Source organism: Podarcis filfolensis (assembly GCF_964270895.1).
Source record: "Podarcis filfolensis genome assembly, chromosome: 4".
NCBI lineage: Eukaryota > Metazoa > Chordata > Lepidosauria > Squamata > Lacertidae > Podarcis > Podarcis filfolensis.
The window spans coordinates 49,178,127-49,197,162 of NC_139607.1; the positions used below are offsets into that span (position 1 = coordinate 49,178,127).

At 43.5% G+C, this 19,036-nt stretch overlaps 1 protein-coding gene across 18 annotated transcripts in view; it reads left to right on the forward strand.

The window, feature by feature from the left end:
* The window catches only part of LOC310761777 (cystathionine beta-synthase-like), a 41,509-nt gene that overhangs the window by 3,387 nt on the left and 19,086 nt on the right, over positions 1 to 19,036 (forward strand). For 11 of the 18 annotated variants that reach the window (XM_083611927.1, XM_083611935.1, XM_083611926.1 and 8 more), the window contains exons 2-7: positions 13,453 to 13,664; positions 13,843 to 13,949; positions 14,546 to 14,680; positions 16,751 to 16,830; positions 17,191 to 17,325; positions 18,785 to 18,854. In XM_083611927.1, coding sequence (XP_083468053.1) covers positions 13,459 to 13,664; positions 13,843 to 13,949; positions 14,546 to 14,680; positions 16,751 to 16,830; positions 17,191 to 17,325; positions 18,785 to 18,854 — 733 coding nt within the window. In that variant the 5' untranslated portion in view covers positions 13,453 to 13,458. Of the gene's footprint in view, positions 1 to 7,669; positions 7,853 to 7,960; positions 7,992 to 13,450; positions 13,665 to 13,842; positions 13,950 to 14,545; positions 14,681 to 16,750; positions 16,831 to 17,190; positions 17,326 to 18,784; positions 18,855 to 19,036 lie in introns of those variants that run through there. The other 7 variants (XM_083611921.1, XM_083611932.1, XM_083611938.1 and 4 more) reach the window with 6 other exon arrangements.

Genomic DNA, 19,036 nt, shown 5'->3' on the forward strand with positions numbered 1-19,036 from the left:
CAAATAGCACAGGACCCATGTCTGTCAGAATTTTCCACACTTTTAACATCTCTTCTGTATTTGTGGGGATGAAAGAGAGCCCAGATGTGTGTGTTTGTGTGGTAATGATAGATACCTATCTTTTGATTCCTCTCAAACAAAATGAAAATCCCAGTCTGAGTGGAAGGGATGATAGGTATTCTGTGAAATCGTTTCATGAGTTGATGGAACATGTTTGTATGATTATTGTAGCTGTTTAAGGGAATTCTATCTTGGGCATAACTTTCCAAATACTTAGATGTGGGTTTAATTGCCTATACCAGTAGATGCAGCGATAGACAAGACACCTTAGCTCAAATACTTTATTAATAGGTTGTGCATGTCCAAAGATTTTTATGTTGTGGTTTTGTTCTGTGGCATCTCACTTTCTGGCAAGAGCATGTAACTGCTGTCTTTATGCCAACAAGCATTCATATGTGAAAGGTAATATAACTGCCAACTTCAACAAATTGATTGAACTTTTTTTTTATTTTGGTAGTAGTTTCTGTGTGCCAAAAGATCAGGGTTCTTTCTACTGTTGCAGCATTACACTGTAAAAGTCACTTCTGGCCCTGTCTTTTCAATAACTGTTCCAAAGTGGGCTGTACTGAACTTCTGACTTTTCTCTCTACCCATATATATATCAAAGTCCTTAGGTGGGTGGGCTGCCTCATTCAGTTCAGGGAGGTAAGCTTTTTTGAATACCCATCAGAGCATGTCTATTGCCCCTTTTCTCACCCAGAGTTGATCCCTCCAAAAAATGAGGTAAGCTTTGTAGGTGGTGTACCTGCGTGAAAGTGTGAGAGTACGCACACAGGCTTTTTGCACTTGAAATTGCTGGTTCATATTTGAGAAGATGGTCAGAGAGTGGCTGGTGCAATCCGGTCAGATGGACAGGGTATAAATAAAATTATCATCATTATTAAACTAATTATTATTAAGCATGATTTAGTTTTCTGTTGGTTTTAATTAACATGCTGCTTTTCTTTTGTATGTCACGTTGAGTTCCATTTTGTAAAAAGAAAAAACTACAAAGTGCAAATAATAATAACGTTGTTCAAAGTGTAAATAGAAACCATCTGATTACTTTCTGTAGAAATCCTGTTTCCCTCTCAATTCCCTGATAGCTTAGCAAACTAGTAAACAAGTCATCAAGATAGGGATTGCCTTGTGATGTTTGAGAATGCCAGGATGTTGCTTAATATATTGATTCTGCAAATTCCAGTTATGTCAATATACCATACCCTGGCTCTGTATTTTAAAAATATTGACATTGGATGCTTTGCAGCACTTCTGCTATCCTGGAGATTTATTGGCAGTTACTTGGAGCACACGAGTCATGTTCAAGGTGGCATGTAGCAATGGGAAAATCAACATTTATGCAAATGCATACAAACAAAGACAATTAAAAGACCTGTTAAAATATCATCCTCTCAGTGTCTCTGCCAGAAAAATAAGCCTGAATGATACGAATTTTAAAAAACCTGATGAAGTAGAATCTAGGCATTGGGATTTCAGACACTGAGGGTTCAGTGGCCTACCTAAAGACATTATTCTAGTTTTTGGCACTGCAATGGAGAAACCTCTATCCAAAATGTTCATAAACACAACTTTGCTAAGAGCAGGTTTCTAGTTCTGTTCACCTCCTAGGAAGGAAGGAACATCCAGTTGAACTGGAAAGTGACAGTGACGGAGTCCATATCACTGACCTCATTCGAATCTGAGAAAAGTTAAAGTACTATTGAGATTTTTAATTTTAAAAATTAAGGATTTGCTGGATTTTGGAGTCCGTTTTGAAATGTGTGGCTTAATCTGAGGGCCTTATTAATGTGAAATATCTGAAGTTGCTAAGGGGCCATTAGATTTTTGGCATCAAATTGCCCATCTTTTCCGACAGCTTTCATAACGGGTAGGCCAGGAACATGGAAAGGTAACATGGAAGCAGGCCCATGCAGAGCTTGCTTGAAGCCTGGGGCAGGAGTCTTGTTAGAATAAAGTTATGAACTCACACAGGCTGCCCCCAACCCTCTGCATGGAAGAGTGATGAAATGCCATCCTTCTGGCGCCATATAATTGAATCCTCCACCCCAAAATGTTCCTGGCAGCAGGCTTGTGGTTCTCTTCACGCCTCCATGGCCCACTAGTGCTAACTTGCCTTGCCCTGCCTCTAGACGAATGAAGCCCAGCTTCCCACCCATTTAGCATCTCTGCTACATGATGTGTGATCTGGGGTTTCCCCCCACAAAATTATCTTAAAAGCTTTTCTTCTCATTTTACTTGTATTAGGGAAGTGAACCTGTAGGGGTAACAGAAGAATTAAAAAACCCCAACTAAAATATTTTACAAAGATAGGCCAAGGCTGGGCAAAGTTCAGGCTTGTATCAGCTCTACCGTATTTTTCCGTGTATAACACAATCCAATGTATAAGACGACCCTTATTTTTGGGAGCCCAAAATTAAGAAATTTAACAATTAAGAAAGTTATTGAGGGTTTTTTTTGGGGGGGGGGTGGAGTTGCAAGAACAGTTGTTGAGCTTCTTTTGTAAGTTTGTTAAGCTGTTTTTCAACGATCCCCCCACTCTGGTTGATGGAACTGGTGCCGTAACTCACCGCATACTGATACCCACCATAAGCAGCCCCCTTGGCAATGTTCCTCACCCACCTGCCAAAGTTGGCCCATAAAGGGTCAGGGAGATAGCAATCTGGCCAGCCCCTGCTTTAGGAGATGAAGAACACATAATTATTGAGAGCAGTTGTGCATAAAAAGTATTTAACATGTGAAAACAAGGAAGATTTAAGGTAAACAACCTGCAAATGATTCCAGAATGCAGTGTTCTATCATATGTTATTATCTTTAGGAGATTTGTGTGTAAAGCTTTTCTTCTGGGCACACCCTCTCCAGTCATAACAGAGCCCAATATTGTTTTCAAGGTCTGAGAATTCCTCTTCTCAAACTACCAGTTACATCTGTGAGTCAACTGTGGGCTAGCTTTCACTTGAGACTTTCTCTAGAAATGGAAAGCAGGTGATTTTCTTCCACAATGAACTGAATTTGTGACGCACCACTTAAATAAATACAGCCACACAAGGCGAATTCCATTTCCGAGAAGGAGTGGTTGGTACATAAGCGTTTCTGCTGAAGCATGCTCCACCCCAAGGTTTAAAGCAGAGCTTTCCAGTCTTTTCATGTTGCTGACACACTTTTTAGACATGCATCATTTCACGATGCAGTAGTTCAGTTTTACTAGGAAACCGGAGGTTAAACTGTTCCCTTTCCAGCCCCTGGAGGAGCGTGGGGTGTGTTCGCGTGACACACCTACACACTGCAGCCGACACACTAACTCTTGCAACACACAGCTCAGAAAGCTCTGGTTTAAAGGGATACACAATTCAATTCAAGCTGTACCGTTCCAAGATGCAGAATGGGAAATCACATCTTGGGACGGTCCCCAACAATGAAGTTTTGAAAACCCCAGCACATAAAACTAGCACATCAGAGCAAGTCCTACCTATCACTTTTGTCTCAGATGCAATACTTTCCTACAAGCAGGGACAGGCCTGTTAAACTACTCACCTGCTAATTTTTGACATGGGCCTTGTGCTGAATTTAGCAGAGACTGAAGGTCCAGTAAAATTGGGCCATCTTGCTGACTTGCTGCCACACAAACCTAAAGCACAGGCTGATCCCTAGTGTGATCAGCAATAGAGGCTTTTGGTCAGCCCTTCCCTATTAAAGCCCCACAGCTACTTGTAACGATTTGCTTGTCTTTCTATGATTCTCCTCTCTGTGCTAGACACACACAGTTCCTTTCTGATAGAGACTTGTTTTCTGTACTCCTGACCATCTTTGTCTATTTGTCTGAACCCATCCCATCATTTTTAAAATGCATCACTCAAAACTAGACAGTTCTCCAGGCAAAGTCTGAGTAGAGCAGAATAAAGTGCAGCTATTACTTTCTGTGTCCTGGAAACAATCTGTTAACCCAGCCCGCTGTCGCATTAGCTGCTTTGCAGCTGTGTCACGCTGCTGACTCATGTTCAGCACTGACCAGCTGCAATCCTAAGATCATTTTCACATGTCTGACTGTCAAGACACTATACCCAGTCCTATACCTATGTATCTTATTTCTAAAGCACTTTATTACCTCAGTGCAGGCCTTTGCATCAGACACATATTTTTGAAGGAGTTCAATTACATGTATTTAAAATTCCACTCTTTTAGCCAAGAAATACCATATTTTTTGCTCCATAAGACGCACTTTTTTCCTCCTAAAAAGTAAGGGGAAATGTGTGTGTGTCTTGTGGAGCGAATGCAGGCTGCGCTGCTATCGCTAAAGCCAGCAGAGCAAGAGTGAGAGCTGCGCAGCGCCTCTTGTTCTGCTGGCTTCCCAGTGAAGTGGGAGGAGGAATGGAAGGGAGCCCTTATGGAGCCCCTTCCATCCCTCATCCTGCTTTGCTGGGAAGCCAGCAAACCAAGAAGCGCTGCGCAGCTCTCACTCTTGCTGTGCTGGCTTCAGCAATAGCTGTGCAGCGCCTCTTCAGCGAAGCGGGAGGAACGGAAGGGGCTCCGTAAAGGTCTCCCTTCCGTTCCTCCTCCCACTTCGCTGAAGAGGCGCTGCGCCTCTCTGCTGAACCCAGCAGAGCAAGAGTGAGAGAAGGGACAGAGGGCAGCCCTTCAGTCTCTTCTCCCATCTCCCAGAAAAGCTGGAAGCCATGCCAAGCAAGCGTGTCTGTGGCTCTTGCTGGCTTTTCTTGTTTTCCTCTTCTAAAAACTAGGTGCGTCTTATGGTCAGTTGCGTCTTATAGAGAGAAAAATACGGTAGTCACACCTTGGGTTGAAGTAGCTTCAAGTTAAGTATTTCCGGGTTGCGCTCCGCGGCGACCCAGAAGTAACGGAGCGTGTTACTTCTGGGTTTCACCGCTCGTGCAGATGCTCAAAATGACATCATGTGCGGGAGCGGCGACCCGCGCAGATGCGCAGTTGCGTCTTAGGTTTACTTCAGGATGCGAAGGGGGCTCCAGAACGGATCCCATTCATATCCAGAGGTACCACTGTACTCCCAAAGCAGCTAAGGATTCTCACACAGAGAGACAGAGATGGATGCTGCCCTCAGGATTACAGCCTTAAAAGACACAGAACAAAGTGAACATGGATTGGGAGGCAGGAGGAAATAATTGAACAGTTTCAAGTTCTTAGTTACAGTTTGTTCTAACAGAGCATGCACCTAAGATGTAAGGTGGAAAAGTTCAAGGAGAGGAGGCACTAAAAGTTGCTGCAATCTTAGCTGCATCAATAGGTAGATTCTGCAATGCTGCTCCCTCCTCCTCCAGTCTGATGTTAATCATAGAATCATAGAGCTGGTAGGGACCACGAGGGTCATCTAGTCCAACCCCCTGCAATGCAGGAATATTTTGCCCAATGTGGGGCTGGAATCCACAACCCTGAGATTAAGAGTCTCCTGCTGAGTGAGCTGTCCTGGGAGCCCAGCAGTCAGGTGACAGTTTTGCAGGCTGTTTCTTTTCCTTTGTCCTGTACAGTTTCACGCTTTTCTATATATCGGACCCCAGGACAGTGGAGGGAAGGGAAATGCTTTAATTTCTCATTTCTCTTCTTCCCCGCCAGCCCAGTTTGTTTCTCTCCCCTGCTTCCACATTGCTACTTCTTGCCACAGAGCATTGCACGCAGTGCCAGGATGATAGCATAAATACCAAAAATATTTTGGAACGACTCCCAGGCTCCTTAATATAACTGATTAACCTTAGGAAATAGATATCCCAAATCTGTTTGGCAAGACCCATGCTATGAGTGGAGCTGAGATTGCACACCCTTAAAGCTATAAATGTCATGCAAAGTGTGATGACTTCGGCTTCTGTACACTGATACACTGAAAGCCACTCAAGTGGGTGTTGCGTAATCTTGGCACGCAGAAGGCATTACTATGAAGTAACTGAGATCCTCCTAGTATCATTTGCAACTGCCATGGAAGTCGTAGGGCATAAACAGAAGATGGATATAGAAGGGTCTATATCAGGGACGGGGAACCCGGTGCCCTCCAGGTATTGCTGAAGTCCAGATGCCATTACCTCCAGCCAGCATGGCCAGTGGTTGGGGATGATGGGAGCTGGAACCCAACAAAATCTGAAGAGCTACAGGTATATATGGAAGCACATTGTCCTGACCTGCACCTGGACCAATGAGGGCAAGCAACCGGGTTTTAATTATTTAATAGTGAACTCGGTTATATCAGCTCCTAATGTGCAAGTGATATACAGCAATACTCCTCACTAACTACGACTTCTGTCCTGTGCCTGTCTTCACCCGTTTGGAGCAATGGGATATATCTACCCCCAGTTCCTGCTTAAAAACCCTTGACTGATGCTCTGTATTCAAAATGAGCCAGGCGCCAGGCACAGTTTGCACCTATCAGCCACTTGCAACCAAGTAAAGATACCTGGGTGCCAGGATGGTGTCTGACAGCTCCATCATCTGGAGGTGCATGCCTGGGGATTCTTGGATCTAGACTGCTTTCACACACTCATACGACGACATCTCGTATAATTCTATCAGTTACATTTTATCTGCATAATCGGAATGAATTTCAGGAACCAAAATGCTTTTTCTGTGCAGCAGGAGCAGAGAACATCATGATAGTTAATTGTTGTCGCTTGTCTCCACCTACCCCAACCCACTGTCCTGCTCACAGTTGTGAAGAATAGTCCTACGTTATGAATAGTCCATGTCACCATTAAAAAAAAGGGGTAGGAATAGGCCAATATATATGTGGACGGCATAGCAGTCAACTTACAGATTTGAAAATAAGGGACCAGCAGCCTTGAAAATAAGGGACCAGCAGCCAAAATAAAGGACCTGCAGCCTCACCTGTTCCAGGCACTCCAGTCTTCCTGTCCTCCTGCAGTCTGGTCAAACTCATGCTGGTAGCTTCGAGAGCACTGTCCAACCAACTTTGTAACCAGAGGCTCAACTGGATAGAATCTGAATCACATGCACCACAAGGCCTATGCAGCCTCAACTTAAGATGGCTCCCCGGCCTGGCTTTGCACTGCAAAGTTTGCAGCAGCACGTGCAACAAAATGGCGTCCAGCATTCAAAATCCCCCTCAGCTTGCATTAACTAGCCACACACAAGGCATGCAAGCTCCACCCCCCAGTCGTTCTTAGACTTCTTATTGGGTGAGCAACACAGCCAAGCAACACAGTTGGAGCCTCCCTCCTCCCTGGCCAGCAGGGAGGGAGGGAGAGGAGCTGCTTCCTTTGAAATTTAAGGGACATCATTTAAGGGACATCCATCAATAAGGGACAGCAGCGGGACATGGCACTGGAATAAGGGACTGTCCCTTCAAATAAGGGACACTTGACAGCTATGGTGGATGGTCCCTGGGTCAAGGGACTTTTAAGTTCTCAGAGCTCTTAACCTAGCTCAAGGTTGTCATTTGAACTAGCCAGATGTTTAACAGCCAGTGATTGCAAAATAAGACTTGTCACAAATGTTGAAGTACGATTCAACTGCCAATCCAGTGGGCTTCTGTATAGAGAGAATATGATGGGGTGAGGTGTGTCTCGCCACAGGCAACAGAATGTCTTGTGCCAGTTTAAACTGTCTCGTATTCTTTTGGCAACTGGCAAGTTAATGTTACCCAAGTTGTGGAGCATCAGGTGTGGGCCCTGAATGTGCCTCTCTTTCTCTCTGGCCCTCTGAACACTCCCCAGACCACACCCCCACTGGATCCTTTTCGCACCCTGGTGTTTTTGCTTGGCTAGAGTGTAGCCTTGAACTTGGGTGATGTCTCGTGCTTCTCTGGATGGACAATACAGAGGTGTGTGTGTAAACTAGCCTGTTGTTCAGAGGGAAAATTTACATCAGTTGTTCCACCTACGGTTTCCTCTGACTCTGCCACTAGAATCTGGCCCACAGATATTTGCCCAGAAGGGAATGTGACCATCATGTTAGAAAAGGTCTCTTCCCTCCTTACTCTATAAGAGTTGTGGACTTTTTTATTCTTATCAAAAAGAGCAAGCTGAGACACAATATGCCAGGCAAAGCAAATGAAAGTTTGTTTTTCAGTAATCGCCCTGTTACAAAGCAAGCTCAGGGTCTTTCACAACAGCTTTAATCTAGAGCTCTGGTTTTGGAATTGGCAACCCCCTTATCTAGAACACCCCAGTGATAAATCCACAAGGATCTCAATGCTGTGTATGATCAAAGGCTGTCTTAATTCTAAGTACGATACACTAAGCACTACTTTACTGTATGATGCTAGCATCTATTGCCATCTATTGTCCAAAAGTTGTTTCGTGTTGAGGTTCATCTGGGGATTTTAAAGTAAGAAGGGGAGTTGTCATGGGAAAATGCCTGACGTAAGGCTTCTTCAAATTGGCCAGTTACTCCCTCACTTCTTAGACTTGGCCTGTGAAATAGGGCAAAGCATGAAGGCCACTTATGAGATAAGCTAGTGGCTTTACTTGAGAAGGAAATAAGAAATAAACTTTCCCCTGCTTCCTTTGCAAAGCCTTTTTTCTGGTTACATTTGCATAAATGTTATAATTAATGACTGACAAGTGCAGGAAGTGGATTCAAGATGGCTCCCAGCGGGCTAATGCTCTACTTGCTACATGATTGGTCACCTACTAGGGAGAATATGAAGGTTCTTCAGAATGCAGTAGAGAAGTCTCAAACTTCAAGTGAAATGCCGCTTTGTAAAAACATTTCACTTCACAACCCCACAGTTTAGTCTGGCAAACCGTTATGTGGGCCAATGCGGAAGCTTTTTAGTGGATCTGGAATTTAGGAATTTGTAGGCTGACCTATCTTGTTCCTTGTTGCTCTAAGACTTGGCTCTGCAAATATCTATTCAGGTAAAATTTGCGCTTAAGGTTGCAACTTCTCCCCCTTGGCAGAAGGGGGCCCTTTTATGACAGAAGGATACTAGCCTTCTGTGATCTTGCTTCTGAATCAGCGCAAATGGGTGTTGAGAGGTAGTGAGAAGAGGATGCCTCCAAATTATCAATGTCTGCTGACAATTATGGAGTCAATCTCTAGAAATACACCAATTCTAGAAGATTCCAAGTAGTGTCTTGCTTGGGAGTATTCTGTGCACTTTATTATTTGTCCAGGGGCAGCATTTCCTGAAGTTTCTAGTTCTAGATTTTCCAGTCTTTCAGGCTTTAATGTTGCTGTTGATTACACTGGGCAAGAATTTTTTACTTTTTGAATGTTGTCTAGATTTCTACAACTGCTTTAGGGTATTTTTGCACTGTTGAATCAGGAAATGGCATCCGTTTCTCTCCATCATTCAGGTTTTTGTGCTATGTTGATTTGAAAAAAATCAGATATTGTGACAAAATCGATTACATTTTTGTGGCATTATCAGCTGATTTTTGTCAACACATATCATCCTAAATATGGTTTTAAGAGAAAAAAATGTTTTTCCAACAACATATATTGATCACCTGATAGAAACATCGATTACTGTAAACTGAATGGTGGGCATTGATAAAGGTAAGTACACGTAAATTGCATGTTGCTTCACCATTTTTCAAACTTCAGGGCTTGAACTTCTGTTTCTTGGAACTCCTGGACTGCTCAGCGGCAGGGAGGTCTCTCTCCAGAGTCCAACAGTAGTCAGCCATCATGACTGTGTCCCAGCGACCCTGATACCTGGTCTCCATCTCTTTCATGTCCTGATGGAATCTCTCCCCCTGCTCGTCACTCATTGAACCCAGGTTCTCAGGAAACCGGTCCATGTGTGAAAATAGGTAGTGCATCTTGACGCTCATGTTGCAGCCCAGGTTTCTGAAAGCAGTCAGCATGTTGTTGACAAGTTCTGTGTAGTTTCTGGCCTTATTGTTGCCCAGAAAGTTCTTCACTACCAGAACAAATGCCTTCCACACTTCCAGTTCCACTTCGTTCATTGAGTTTCTGAACTCTGGATCTCTGATGAGCGCTTGGATCTGAAGACTGTCAAAGATGCCAGCTTTCAACTTCTCCATGGTCAATCCTGGAAAAGCCTGGAACAAGTAAGTGAAGCAGTCACCATCCTTGTCCAGAGCCTTGGTGAACTGCTTGATTAAGCCGAGCTTGATGTGCAGCGGTGGGAAGAGTATTCTGTCTCTGTCCACCAGAGGGTCGTTGATGACGTTCCTTTCTTTGCAAGGCACCAATTCCTCCCGCACAGGCCAGTCCTTCTTCGTGTAATGCTCAGCACGGTCCCTACTATCCCACATGCACAGAAAACCTGGGTACTTGGTGAAGCCAGACTGTTGTCCCAACAAAAAGTTCACCATCTTCAGGTCAACACAAATAAACCACTTATGCTGATCATAACCAATTTTCTCCAGCACATACTTCACCGCTTCATAGTTCTCCTTCAGTGTAGTTGAGTGAGCCAGGGGTATAGAGGCAAACTGGTTGCCGTTGTGTAGCAGAACACATTTCAGTGATCGCTTGCTGCTGTCAATGAACAGTCTCCAATCTTTGGGTTCGTACTGTGGCACTCCAAGCTTGAGCAGAAGCTGCGCAATATCTGCACAGTACACCAAGTCCTTCTCTTCCGAGAAAAAACGGAGGTACTCTTGATGCCTGTTGAGGAAGAAGCTGATGCGAGCACTGTCAGAGAGGAGGTTCTTTTCCTTCAATCTGGATGCCAACAGTTCGGCAGAGTCCTTTGACAAGCTGAGGTGGTGAACTAGATCATTCAACTCCTTTTGGGAAAATGGATGTGGAGCATCATCTTCAAGAACCACTTCTTCTTCTTCATGTCCTTCAACACTGGAGGCATCTTCGTCAATAATGTCAGGAAGTTCTCCGAAGATAGGCACTGGAATTTCATCACAATGAGCTGCAGGACGACGTTCTGATTGAAGATCAGGATACTTGAGGCTGCTCCGGTTCTTTCTGTTGATCCCAGTCACATCAACAGCGCAGAAGTAGCAGTCAGTGACATGGTTTGTCGGATCCCTCCAAACCATGGGAATTCCAAAGTTCAGACTCCTCTTGCCATTGGTCCACCCACGTAGAGTCTCGGTGCATGCCTTGCACACCATGTGTGGCGCCCAAGCTTTATCCTGGTCACCAAGTTTAATACCAAAATAAGCATGGTAAGCAACTTTATGCTTTGCTGCACCAATTTATGGAAGATTTCGATGGAACTGATCCCTTTTCGACATAATCACCCAGAACTATCGGACCTGAATACTTCTTGTCATTAAAATAATCATTTCCAATCAAAACAATTATTCGACATGGCATTTTACCCCCACCAACTTCTTCTAAAATGCTCCACACAAGCGTACATGTGAGCAAAAACGTAAAAAAACAACATGTGGCCATAGCTCAAAAACTTGACCTGATTGAGCAAAACCAATGTGATTTTTGGATTCAGCGCATCAGATTCGTCCTAAATCAACTGAAAAAACGCAGACAACAAATTTGTTGTTGACCAGTGTTATTTATTGATATAACTGGGCCTTTTAACCTCTTGTTTCCTGAGATCTTGGAGAAAAGCATTGCCTGCTGCGTGTAGTATAATAAGGGAAATAACATTTTCTTTCAGGTCACATAAGTCATATAGGACAATTTGCAAGATGATCATGGGAGCTGAAAGGAAAGGTTACAACATTTGGCCATTTTTAGGGCAAGTAAAGGAGGCTGGGGGACATGGTAGAGATACATAAAACTCTACCTGCTGTGTAGAAAGTGAACAGAGAGACATTTTCCTCCCTTGTACTATTAGACCAGGGGACGTGGGTGGCACTGTGGGTTAAACCACAGAGCCTAGGACTTGCTGATCAGAAGGTTGGCGGTTCGAATCCCTGCGACGGGGTGAGCTCCCATTGCTCAGTCCCAGCTCCTGCCAACCTAGCAGTTCGAAAGCACGTCAAAGTGCAAGTAGATAAATAGGGAAGGTAAACAACGTTTCCGTGCTCTGCTCTGGTTCTCCAGAAGCGGCTTAGTATGCTGGCCACATGACCCGGAAGCTGTACGCCGGCTCCTTTGGCCAATAAAGCGACACGAGCGCCACAACCCCAGAGTTGGTCATGACTGGACCTAATGATCAGGGGTACCTTTACCTTTACTATTAGACCTGGCATCATCCAGTGAAGCTGAAGGCCAGAGGTTTGGGGACAGACAAAAAGAAATACCTTTTCACGCAGTCTGTAGTTATCTATGTAACTCACTGTCACAAGATGTAGTAAGGGGTTTAGACAAATTCATGGGGCCTCAGGTGATCAATGGATCCTTGTCCTGATGGCTGTGCACTACCTCCACTGCTGGGGCTCTGGGGAGAGTTCTGTTTGCGCCCAGGTTCTGCTTTGGAGCTTCTAGTTTTGGCATCTAGTTAACCACTGTGAGAACAAGATGCTGGACTACATGGGCAATTGGCCTGACCCAGCAGCGGTGTTCTTTTGTTCTGTTCAATATTGGGAATTGTGCGATCAGAACCAAGGTAGGGAAATGAATTCCAGATGAACTAGTCTAGAATTTGTAAAAACCGTGGAAGGTGTCCCCCCACCCTCTTAATTTACTGAGAGGTTCCTGGTGTGTGAGAGAGAATCGTTATCAGGATTGGAGAGGGTACAGCTCTGTGTTAGAGCATATGCTTTTCATGCAGAAGGTTCCAGAGTTTAACCTTGGATTCCCCAGCTGAAAAAAGGACTGGGTACCAGCTCGATGGTGATGGGAAAGGCATTTGCCTGAGAGCCACTGCCTATGAGAGTACAGTCGTACCTTGGATCCCAAATGCCTTGGTACTTGGACGTTTTTTGTTTTTTTTTTTAAATGATATTTATTAGAAGTTTAAAAATTACAGAAAAAAGAAGAAAAGAAAACAGCAAAAAATTAACAAAACATACATTACAATACATAAAAAACAAAGGAAAAAAAGCATAAAAACCAATACAACAATAACAATAACAATAAAAAACACACATCCAATATTCCATACCTTTATATTTCATTTACTTGTTTCATCAACCTCCTCACACCTCCGTTTTTGTATTCTAGTTTAGTTATTTGTTTCAGCAAATTCTTTCCATCTTTCTCAATTTTTATTGGGTAGGTACTTGGACGTTTTGGCTCCCAAATGCTGCAAACCCAGAAGTGAGTGTTCCAGTTTGCGAACATTCTTTGGAACCTGAACGTCCGGCGCAGCTTCCGATTGGCTGCAGGAGCTGCAGCCGATCGGAAGCCGTGCTTTGGTTTCCAAACGTTTTGGAAGTCGAATGGACTTCCAGAACGGATTCCGTTCGACTTCCAAAACGACTGTAACTAGTACTGGGCTAGATGGATCAGTTGTCTCACATACAGTAAGGGCATGTCATTTTAGGTGGTAAAACTTAATTTTTTGCATTTATTGACAATTACTGTATTTTGCCTAATGGCGAGTGAAAATTTCATTAGTCCCTTTCTTCCCTTGAGGTCACAATGCCATCGTTTCCCACAGAAGCCGGGATGGACACCTTGGCTTGCTCTCACTTCTCAGCCAGCTGCACACCCAATGGAATTCCGCAGAAGGAGCCTTGCAACTCCCCAGAGAAGGAGAGGAAGTGGATCAGGCCTGACATTCCAAGCAAGTGTACCTGGGAGCTTGGGAAATCTCCTTCTGAGTCGCCCCATTGCCATGTTGCAAGGTAAGCTGCCATTCAATAGAACCACAAACTGAGGTCTGATTAGCTTTGGTAGTTAGAATCCAGCGCGCTCGTTTGGTTTGATACTTTGCAAGCCATGTTGAGGTGCTGGTGGATATTGCTGTGGGGTTTACAGTTGTTTTCCATCCCTGCTCTATGCTCCTGTATCTTTCTGGTTTAGATCCGAGACTCCAAAAATTATGCCAGACATCCTCAAGAAGATCGGCGATACTCCCTTGGTGCGAATCAACAAAATTGGGAAGCTCTTTGGACTTAAATGTGAACTTTGTAAGTATCTTCTGGTTAGCTGGAGTTGTAAATGCAAACATTTGTGCTGTCGCAATGATCAAGAAGGACCAGTTCAGCCAGGATTTTGGTAGTGTTTGCTGTAAACTCGGCTTGACTGTAAAGCCACTGGCCAGTTCAAAAGAGAAATACAGCATTGGGCTGATTCAGAGCTGATATCTCAAAACCCTTTTGTTTTGTCACCTGTGTTAAATTATATTTCTTTAATTTTACTTCTGTCATTTGTAGACTGCCCAATTGACAGTGTCCTCTGGACTGACATAAACCAGAAACAATAAAAAGAAGCCTAGAAAAATAAAATATAACTTATCACAGTACAGAACTAACTAAATAAATAAACTAGTAGTGCCAAAATGATACCGAATGAATAATTAGTGGGTGTTGTCTGCAACGGGGTGCAAAGGAAGTGGGAAGCTATTGCTGCACCATGTGTGTTTGTGCACCCAGCGAGGCTATAAATTGGCCAGGTGCATTTTTCCCCTGAAAGAGGGCTAGACATTAAAAGCTGACGTGTCCCCTCTTTTTGATAAACGGGAAAAAATGAAACCTAGTTGAAACATAGTCTTTGTGCTTTCCAGTGGCAAAATGTGAGTTTTTCAATGCTGGAGGGAGTGTGAAAGACCGGATCAGCCTAAGGATGGTAGAAGATGCTGAAAGGGATGGGATTCTGAAACCTGGAGATACCATTATTGAACCAACGTCAGGAAACACAGGTATGGTTGCTTGGGAGTGAGAGCAATTGTAGTGTGACTCTGGGCTGTGTTGTTGGGCATAGCAGTAATGCAGACAGGAGGATAATAGGACAGGGATTGCTGAACAGGTATTTGGGGAGCTTTATTTCTCCCCAAAATGGAAGCATCATGATGGATATGAGAACATTAAGCCCTCCCATTGAAGTCATTGAGATAATCAAGCAATATCTCTGGTGTAAAGTCATGGAGCTCTTTGTGTTTACCAAACTGAATGAGAAACACTGTCAGAGCTAGTTTTCCCAACAGTTTACCTTTTAGAATCTATGTTCACTTGCAAATTTTTTTTTTAAAGGAAACTCATCCTTCTTTTAACAATTTCCAGTCCTCTATTAGATTATGCTTTCAACAGAGCTGTGGAACGTTACTCATTCGTATAGACACAATGTGATATCACATCCAGAGGAGAAAACAAGTATGGAGAAAGCTTTAGTTGTCCTTGTATGCTGGTACAGTATAATGGTTAAGGACATGAACTATGAGCTGGAAGGTCCCTTGTGTGAATCACATTAATTCAGCCTTGAATTCACTTGATAGCTTTTACTGCGTCTCTGTCAGACACCCCCCCCCCCAAATCATCATCATGTTATATAAACAGCAAATGTCACCTGTTCCTTTTCACTCAAAGCCTTGGAAACTGTTACATCAAAGTGTTGTTTGAAAGCCCAAGGTGTCCAAGGACTGATGATGTAGTTTAATTGATCAGAAGTTGTTCAAGGGCCTTTGAATTCTTAAGTTCATTGATGCTCCGCTTAAAACTCAGCAGTCAAGTCCCATTGTGATGTCAGAGAAGGTAAACCAATGGTAGCCAGAGCTGCCATGACACCTCTGGCTGCAAAGAGAGACTGTGAAATCAGAGCTGATTAGCATCAAAAAATGGGGGTCATGCAGAGAGGAAGAAATGGAGGGGGCGGTTGGAAGACTGAATAAATCATTGAACACAGAGGAGCTTTCAAAGGGGAACAGAACCATGATCGGTTGTAATGACAGGGCCTAAGCTAATCTGTAACACGGGGGCGTTGTAAGGATTACTGAGCAATGTATATGAACAGATAGCTTTTCCTAACTAGTAAGCAGTCTTATTGGATTAGCTTTTCACTCTTCTCTTGGGAATCTTCCAGTGCTGCATAATTCCGCAAACATATTAGAACATCAATACTGCTTTTGTTAAAAAGAACAGTGTGATCTTTGGCATCTCTTAAGATCTAAGCTGTACCTCTTGCTCTCCTACACTCTCAGAAAACACAGACCGCTCTGTTGTGGTTCTGTTCTGCACAGGCCGAGTTTAGAGTGTTATGATTGTGTTACGTACAAGTGGACACAAAACTTCACAGCAGGCAGTTGTCCTTGTAGTTGAAACAGCCTTAGTTTTTACAGTGAATGTATTGAATGCTTTCTCGTCAATCTCTGAAATGGTACCTTCCAGTGGTTAGCGATATTGCCCCCTGATGTCTGGGGAAAAGATGAAGCAGGATGTAATCCTAAACTGCCATGTGTGTTGGGAGAGAAGCATACACACAACTACAGCCAGAAACTTGGCTAAACATGCAGTCTTCAGGTTAATATAAAAATGGCTTGTTCTATCAGTATGAGTACCCAGTTGGTCCAGAATGAAAGGACATACATTTCAGGTATGTCATAACTGAGTGGTAGAACATATGCTCTGCCTACAGAAGGTCTCAGGTTCAAATCCCGGGCATCTCTAGAAAAGATTGGAAAAGGTTCCTTTCTGAATACCCGGAGAGACACGTCAGTTGGTGTAGACCTGCCTTCCCCAAACTGGTACCTTCTCAGATGTTTTGAACCACATCTCCCATTATCTTTGACCATTGACCATGGTGGCTGGGACTGTTAGTAACTCTAGTCAAAAACATCTGCAGCGCACTAGCTTGGGGAAGACTGATATAGACAGTACTATACGAGATAGGCAACTAGTTGGACTCTGTATAAGGCTGGTTCCTCTGCTCCTGCAAGTGAAGAGTTTTAAAATATAAATGTGTGGCTTCCTTCAGTGATGCGTTTCCTTGGTTCCAGGGATCGGACTGGCTTTGGCAGCTGCAGTGAAAGGCTACCGCTGTATCATCGTCATGCCAGAGAAAATGAGCATGGAGAAGGTCAGAGCTTCTTGTCATTTCAGATGCTTACAAATCGTCACTTGTTGTGTAATTGGTTAACTGGGACATCGTTAGCCAGCAACGCAGATGGCTGCATATGGGGTAGATGCTGTTTAGTAAAGTAGTTCTGAAACTTGCTGTTTCAGTGAGGTAGCAAAATGTTTAATGAGGTTCAGGATTTGGACTGACATTCAGTATTTAAAGTTTAGTCTGGCATTACGCTGGCAGTAAAATAGCTAACATCTGAATTAATACATAGTGAAAGTCACTCAAAGTCTTATAGCTTAAAGTTTAATTTCCCCGTTGCTCAGGTGTTGTGTGGCGCATTTCACAAATTTGCTCCCTCATTTTTGAAACCAGGTGGATGTTCTGCGAGCTCTTGGGGCAGAAATTGTGAGGACTCCAACTACTGCTAGATTTGACTCTCCAGAATCTCATGTCGGCGTGGCGTGGAGACTGAAAAATGAAATCCCTAATTCCCACATATTGGATCAGGTAAAGAGGCAGAAGGAGAGAAGTATTTCAGATAGCTAGGTCCTAAGTGGAATACAGTCCTTTTCATTCATCGTTCTAATATCTCAGTGAAGCTGATGTTATAATTCCCAATTCTCAGGCAAAGGGATGGAAAAGTCTCTGCCTGAAACCCGGGACAGCCTTCACAGGTCAATATAGACCAGTCTTCCCTGACTTGGTGCCTTTCAAGTATTTTGGACTACTCATCCCATCAACATCAGTCGGCGTGACTAATGGTCAGTTATGACTGGAGCTGTAGTCCAGAACATTTGGAGTGGCACAGGTTGGGAAAGGCTGATGTAGACAATACTGAGCTAATAGAACCAATGGCTTGTTTCATTATAAGTCAGCTTCCTATATAATCTTAAATCAATTGGACTAAAGTTAATTGCACTTAACTTGTCCTCCAACTCATACACAATTGTCATCCTGTGGTGGGGCTCTGTTGTGGGCTAGTTAGCCACTGAAGAGGAGCAAACATTGGTGGTACGTAAGGAGCTTGAACACCTCTAAAAAAAAATAAAATTAAGTTAAGTAGTGCTGAGACCATAATTGGAATTCCCTTCCTGTTGCTATCTGATAGGTTCCTTCACTGTATTCTTTTCGGTGCCTGCTGAAGACATTTTTATTTAGACAAGTCTTCCCAGGTGTTTAGAAAGTGTGTATGAGTTCTACTTTGTTTTAGCCTATTCTGTTGTGGGTTAAACTTTTGGTATGTTTTAAATTCTGGTTGTGAACTTTTTAGTGAGAATTTTATTGTTTTATCTTTTTTGTAAACCACTTTACAAAATCAAGCGGTATGTAAATTTTATGAAATAAATAAAATAATAGTACTTTGGCATGTTCTCCTCTGGGGGTATATCAAAGAACAGGGCCTTCTCCGCAGTGGCCCAAAATTCCAGAAACCAGATCCATGGAAGATCAGGCAAGTGCTATATGTAGAGATTTTCAAGTGGGCTTTGAATACTTTCGCTTCCTCTCTGTAACTTTATGTGGATGAGGTAAATTAGACTGTCAAGATAATGCCCTAAATTGAAACTTCTACTGAGTCAGGCCACTGTTCATCTAGCCCAGTTTTGTCTACTGGCAGCTGCTCTCCAGGGTTTCAGGCGGTTTTTCCCAGCTCTGTCTCAAAACACCAGGAATTGAACCTGGCTCCTTTTGCATGTGCTCTGTCATTGAGCTATGGCCCTTCCTGATAGCATGAGGATTTGGTGTGGTGGGTTGTTCTTGTGTTTACTTTTTAGATTATTATTTAATGGGCTTGCTTTTAATGGTACTTGTAATAGCTGCTTTTTGCTATTGTATACTGCTTTGTGGAGGATTTTTCCTTCAAAAATCAGCTTATAGATTTATTAAACATTTAAGTCCAGCAACAGCCCTCTTTGTAAACTTGCCAGGCTGTTCTTTTTCTACATTTTCCTTTCATTTTTCAACATAGTACCGCAACGCCAGCAACCCCTTGGCCCATTACGATTCCACGGCTGAGGAGATCCTGCAGCAGTGTGATGGTATGTTCAGCTGGCGGGTAACCCTTGGGCCCCTCATCCTAGATGCTTTGAGAAAAGGGGGGTTCTGGGAAATTGCAAGACTACTATAGGGCCAGGATGCATAGAGACGTGGCATCAGTGGGTGTCCAACAGCCCCCAAGCTACTTTTCTCCTGCAAGTTTGCCATGCCCGAGAATCATAGA